This window comes from Physeter macrocephalus, chromosome 10 (genome assembly GCF_002837175.3).
Source record: "Physeter macrocephalus isolate SW-GA chromosome 10, ASM283717v5, whole genome shotgun sequence".
Classification (NCBI taxonomy): Eukaryota; Metazoa; Chordata; class Mammalia; order Artiodactyla; family Physeteridae; genus Physeter; species Physeter macrocephalus.
In genome coordinates, this window is record NC_041223.1 from 8,741,221 (window position 1) to 8,747,631 (window position 6,411).

The 6,411-nt window shown below is 50.7% G+C and overlaps 1 protein-coding gene across 1 annotated transcript in view; it reads right to left on the reverse strand.

The window, feature by feature from the left end:
• The window catches only part of SYTL3 (synaptotagmin like 3), an 81,700-nt gene that overhangs the window by 35,208 nt on the left and 40,081 nt on the right, over window positions 1-6,411 (reverse strand). Inside the window, exons 4-5 of the mRNA XM_055087412.1 lie at window positions 2,113-2,164; window positions 1,019-1,088 (exon numbers count right to left, since the gene is read on the reverse strand). Of these exons, the coding sequence (XP_054943387.1) occupies window positions 1,019-1,088; window positions 2,113-2,164 (122 nt within the window). The remainder of the gene's footprint in view (window positions 1-1,018; window positions 1,089-2,112; window positions 2,165-6,411) is intronic.

Below are 6,411 nucleotides of genomic sequence, written 5' to 3' on the forward strand. Positions count from 1 at the left end.
CCGTCCACCCATCCACCCACCCACTCATCCGTCCGTCCGTCCGTCCACCCACCCACCCACCTACCCATCCATCCATCCCTCCGTCCGTCCGTCCACCCACCCACGCATCCCAGGAATATGTCTTGAGCACATCTGTGCTTGAGTGACTTCAGAGCACTTAAAATCTCTCTCTAGGAGAAAGTAGAGCAGAATTTTGAAGGTCACTCCGGGGTCTCAGTTTGAAATTGAAAAAAATATATATTTTCTCTCTCTCACCAGCAGACATGTATATCCTCCTTTGTACAGATATAGTTACTCCCCTTAATACACAGGGTAATAACAATGAAAATAATCAAGACCATGTGTTTCCATGGCACTTTACAGTTTCCAAGTATCAGCAGAGACGTTATTTTGTTAATTTCTCACACCAGCCACGGGAGGTGAACCAGACGAGAATTATTTCCACCTCCCGGGTGGGAGCCCAGGTAAGTCCCCCATGATCACACAGCTAATTCCTTGGACGGAACTGTCCTGGTCTTCATGTTAGCACCTACAAACCCTCGAAGACACACACGCACGTTTCCACGGATACTCCCAGGCCTGCGAATCACACACCTGTGCATCAGCCTGTATTTCCCTTTCCACCCCCAGAGACCCCTGACACATGGCAGCCCATCCAGAATCCCACGCTCAAGGGCACAGTTAGGGGAGAGAACCAACAAAATGACAAGCGTAAAAAGATGGGGACGTGGGGTGCAGGCGAGGACATGGGGTACAGGCAGAAGATGCGTCCAGTGACAGTGCGGGGGACGGGGGGATGGTCCCATGGCCCCCAGAGCGTGAGGGAAGCGCAGACACCAGGCAGGGCCCAGCACTCCCCAGCCTCCGATCGGGGGCCCCCATTCCCTCCTCGCCTTACGACCCACTCCAGCCATGGCTGGATCCCTCTGCCATGAGGCTCAAGCTCGCAGGTCCCCTCTCTTCCTCTACTTCTCTCCCATTTCCCCTTCCCAGGAGGCACACAGAATAGGCACGTTACCCAGCCAGGGCTGCCGCTGCACTGGCTTTCACTGAGAGGGGGTGGAGTAGGAGGAACCACGGAAATTTTGCTGCCGAGGAAAAATACAAGGGTAAGGAAGGAGTTATGAGTCTTGGAAATACACAACATTTGTATTTATCCTATAATTCAAGTTCTCTGCCTTTGCTTTTAAAAAACACTGCCTCACTTTTCAGAAGAGGGGTCAGCAGCCTGCCTGGATCTGCTCTGCACAGGGCCTGATTCCCTGGGGGCTGGATGTGGGAAATGGGCGTCATGTGGTCTAAGGTCTGGGCACTGCACTCCATCTGTGTGTTGCAAAACAGCTGGGGTGCTCGGGACCGGCTCTGTGGCCTGGCTGCTCTGGAATCCAGACTCCACACGCGTGTGCCGCGTGGACTTGAGCGTCCTCTCAGTGGACACCATGCAGCAGAACGCCCCAAATGTCATGGATGTAAAAATTGACCGTAAGAGCAATTAGAAGTTTGTGCTAAAAGAAGTGGGGGGGGGTGGGGGGACGGAGTAAAAAATGAAGAAGTCCTGAGATTGGAAAATCTCACCATGAGCAAAAAAAAAAAGCTGCTGGTGGAGAGCTTTCAGTAATACTTTAATAAATTCAGCAGAGTCAGGTGTGTGAATTACTGCTAGCTTCAGGATGGCTAGGTGTTCAGTAAAGTTACTATCTCTCAGGCCAATATTCAAATCCACCAATGTTTATTCCACAAACGTCTCCAAGGTGTCAAGCACTGGGCAAGACGCTGGCGACATGAATGATTCATAAAAGCAAATGCTTGGTTTAGAATCTCACTGGACGTGCCATCAAAAACAATATTTAGTTTCCTTACAAGATTTCAGAATTCAAGAAACAAAATGTTTTGTGAGAAAATCCTACGCTAGCTCCTTCTAGCTTTTCATAAGAATCTGGAAACATCTCTGAATCTTTCTCAGGCACTTTATCATCTTTTTAAAAAAAAGTTACATTCCAAAGCAGTGACATCTGAAAGTCAAGAGATCTGTAAGTTCTTTCAGCACGTCCTTCGTCCTTCCTGCTCTAGCCCCTGAGGGCCCAGGACGGCCTGTCCTTTGACAACACTCACCTCAGCTTCTGATAAGATTGCAAGAGCTTTGCTCCAGCTGTCTCGTGCTTGCCTGGAAGAGATAACGATAGAGGTCGTTTATTACTAAGAATATAACTGAGATGATGCAGATACAGGACGTAATAAAATTATTTTTCTAATATCACATCTTGTGATTAAAAAGTAAGACACCATTTTGGGGTGACAGAGATGCTCTAAAATCAGACTGTAGTGATACACAACTCCATACATTTGCCAAAAACCATGACATTGTACATCTAAATAGGTGAATTTTGTGTTATATAAATTATGTTCCACTAAAGCCGCTGTTATACACACACACACACACACACACACACACAGAGTAAGAGACCATACTTGCTGGAAATGACTGCTTTTATTGAAAGTTGATGCTGGATTAGATTTTAAAATTCTGGATAATTTGAAAACCAGTTCATGCTTCTAAGCTTCCATTTGTCCTTTGGAAACATTCCATAATGGAATGACTACATTCCTTTAAACATTCTTTGTTATGGAGAGTGAATTAATCTTTTAAGAAATGTAATCTACTTATTTCTAGTTATAGAGGCTAATAAGTTCCTAAATAAGACTCCATCTGATATAGTACTCTTTTTGTTTCAAGGAAAGGGGATTTTATGATGTATTAAGACGCCCAAAATAGACTTCTCCAAGTCCGCGGTTCTGTGAACACAATGTTTCCTGGCCCAATGCAAAGGGAGGTCAGCCCACTGCCGCCCGGAGCCCAGCTGGAGGCCAGAAGTGGGTCCTGCTGCTCTGGGAAGTCCCCTAGAGGCTCCGCAATGCCCAACACAGCTGAGAACCGCCACACCTGCCACCCTAGGAGGCCAGTGGAGCCCCGGTCTGTGTGTTCGGAAGGCTTTAATCCATCCCAAAGAAAGACAGGCATTCACGTCTTCTCCATAAGACAGGAGGAAGGGCGGGGATAGTAAGACAATCAGGAATTACAGGGAGGCCTTTGGGAGGAGGGCGTACGGCTCTGATATCAAGTCCAAAACCTTCAAGCCGGGGACAGCTAACCCCTCAGCTGACCTTGAGCGGACCGCCACCCCGTCAGGGGTCCTAAATTAGGGGGCTCAGGGAGCACATCGGCCCTGAAATCCTATCTCAGATTTTGAGTCCACCTGTCCGTGTGCATTTTTCTGGGGTTCACAAGGGTGGTCACCAAATTCTCACAGGAGTCTCTGAGCCATGTCCCTGCCCCACCACAAAATAATTCTTTAAGAACAAAAAAGGCCTCACCCAAAGGCCAAGCGCTCAACTAGTAGAACCAGCTGGTAATGGGTGAAATCCCATATCTGCGGGACCCACAGGAAAGAAGAGAGCGAGGCCAGAAGCAAAAAGAGAGCCACCCTAAGTGCACTGGAGTTGCGAAAGCAGAGACAAACAAGGCAAAGAGAAAGGAGAGAGAGAGAGACTCCGTTCGTCCAGCCTGTCCTGGGCGAAAACGCAGAACCCAGGGGACAGGGCGCTCGCGAGCGGCGGGCTGTGTCACAGCTCGGGTGCTGCCGGCCCCTCCCCTCTGCCCTGCCACCTCAGCCCCTCGTCCTCTCGGCCCTGGACTGTCGCGGCCGCTTCCCAGAGGCACAGCCACCAGCTATGCCCCCCACCCCAAGGTGACGCTCTCCCCCACCGACCCCGGGCGTTCTCCACTTACCCCGCCCCATCTCCCCGGGCTAATTGCCCTTCTACCTCAGGCCCGTACCTCCCTCCTAAACCCCAGCTTAGGCGCTGTCGCATTTCTAAATTCCCCTCCTGAGCCCCGGGGAGGCCCGGCCCACGCGCAGGTCTCTGCTGCCCCCTGCTGGCTTCAGCGGGCCGCACGGCCCTCCGGGTCGACGCATCCCTTCCGCAAAGGCCAGATGGCAAACATTGTAGGCTCTATGCCTTCTCTGTCCCATGCACTCAACGCTGCACTTGGGACAGCAGCCACAGACAATGTTAAAGAGTGGGTGTGTCTGTGTTCTGATAGTGGACATCGAAATGTGAATTTCCTGTGTTTTGTGTGTCACAATTCTTACTCTTTTGACCATTAAATAATGTAAAACCCGCTCTTAGCTCATGGGAAGTACGGAAACAGGCAGAAGGATAGGTTTGGGCCGTGGGACCTAGTTTGCCCCCCGTCCTTGCTGCTCCAGGTGCGGATGGCAGCCCTCGGCAGGGCACCGGCGGGGAGCTTGGGGGCAATGCAGAGTCCCAGGCCAACCTAGCCCTGCAGGGTGGGCCTCTGCTCGCTGAAGGTTGAGAAGTACCGCCCTGTGGCTCTGTCCCTGTTTATTGCCATTTTGCTTTTTTTCCCCTCCTGGATGGCGGCCCTCGGCAGGGCACCGGCGGGGAGCTTGGGGGCAATGCAGAGTCCCAGGCCAACCTAGCCCTGCAGGGTGGGCCTCTGCTCGCTGAAGGTTGAGAAGTACCGCCCTGTGGCTCTGTCCCTGTTTATTGCCATTTTGCTTTTTTTCCCCTTCTGTTCCTCAGCCATTTCTTACCAGAGGCTTCCTTAAAAAGCACTAAATATTTACTTAACATTTTTTTTTAAATGCATGTAACTACTATGAGGAAATGCTCGTGGAAAGACGCCCCCCCTTCCCCCAAGGTCTCCTGACAGGCAGGCTGGGGCCCTGCTCTGGCTGCCTCGTTAGGCTTCACAGGGACCAGCTGTGGGTCAGGGACCCCCGGATCCTAGGCTTTGGGGCACATTCAGGGAGGCGCAGTGGCATTTATTAGAAGCTAACTGTCCGCCAGGGGCTGTGCGGGGCACTCTGCATGCATTTGCTCCGTGGTTCGTCACCAGGTGTCATCCCAATTCTGTAAGTGAAAACCGAGGCTCGCGGGTATTGTGCAACGGGTCCTGGGCTCAGCTCTCCCTGCTGCCACCCACCCTCCGGAGCACACATGACGTCCTGTCCTCTGCTAGCAACTCACAGCCCAAGTGGCTACAAAAGAAACTTCGATCAGCATAAGAAAGCTGCTTAGGGTTGAGCTGTGTCGCCTATGAAAAGATATGTTGAAGCCCTACCCACAGGCAACTGTGAATGTGACCTTATTTGGAGATAGAGTCTTTGCAGATCAAGTTCAGGTGAGGACATTAGGGTGGGTCCTGAGCCAATAGGACTGGTGTCCTTGTAAAAAGGGAAAATTTGGAAACAGAGGCAGACAGGCACAGAGGAAAGGTAAGGAGGCGATGGCGGTGTCACAGCAGAGGCAGAGTCTGGAGTGGTGTGTCCACAAGCCAAGAAACACCAAGGGTCACTGGGAACCGACAGGAGCTGGAAGAGGCAGCGAGAGATTCTCCCCGAGAGCCTGCAGAGGAAGCATGGTCCCTCTGACAACTTGACTCTGGACTTCCAGCCTCCAAAATTGTGAGGCAGTACATCTCTGCTGTTCAAAGCCACCAGTTTGCACTTTGTTTCAGCAGCCGGGGAAAACTACTACAGAGGTCCCGTGTGATTCAGTCCCTACCAACCTGTCCGGTGCCACCTGCTGCCACCCCCGTCTCATTTGCAAGTCCAGCTGAAGCTGCACTTCCCAGACGCCCCACACCCACGAGACTGAACCTCTTCTACACCACTTGCTCTGTCCTTCTAGTGGTTTATTCTCCAGATTTGGGGCCTGTCCTCACCAGGCTGGTGTCCTCATGGTTGCCATGCAAACTTGCTTTGAAATTCCTCTGACTGCACTGGAATCACCGGCATATATGTCTGTCTCCCCCACTAGACGGTGAAAACTTTGAGGACACGGGCCTTGTCTTATGCATCTCAGTGTCCCCAGCACCCAGCAGAGAGCTTGCCATGCAGAGGTGGTTACAATAAATGACAACAATAGAAACCAACACTAATTTTAACATAAGCATGACATCATTTAATAAGCCGTACCAAATATGTATGAAACAGGGTCATCATTTTTTCACCACTTGGCCTAATTTCATCCATTTGTTCACATTAATTGCATGTAATACACAGGGGCTCTTTACAGAGATAAGGATAAGGGGACACAACCTCTGCTCATAAGCAGGAGCTTATGATGCTGCAAGCATCCCCATGAACCACAGGACGGAGCAGAGGCTTCTAGATCAAAAACCAACCTGCAACTGGCACAAGCACATCCGTGGCATCATTATACATCTAAGTACTACTGTATATACTGTATCTACTTCTGTATCTACTTCTCCATCTAAAAACAACAGGGATAAGGCAACATACTTCAGGTGCTCATAAAAAGTCCTCTAGAATGGATGCCCATCTTGAGCCAGGCTCCACTGTGACACTGGCTGAGAACACCAGC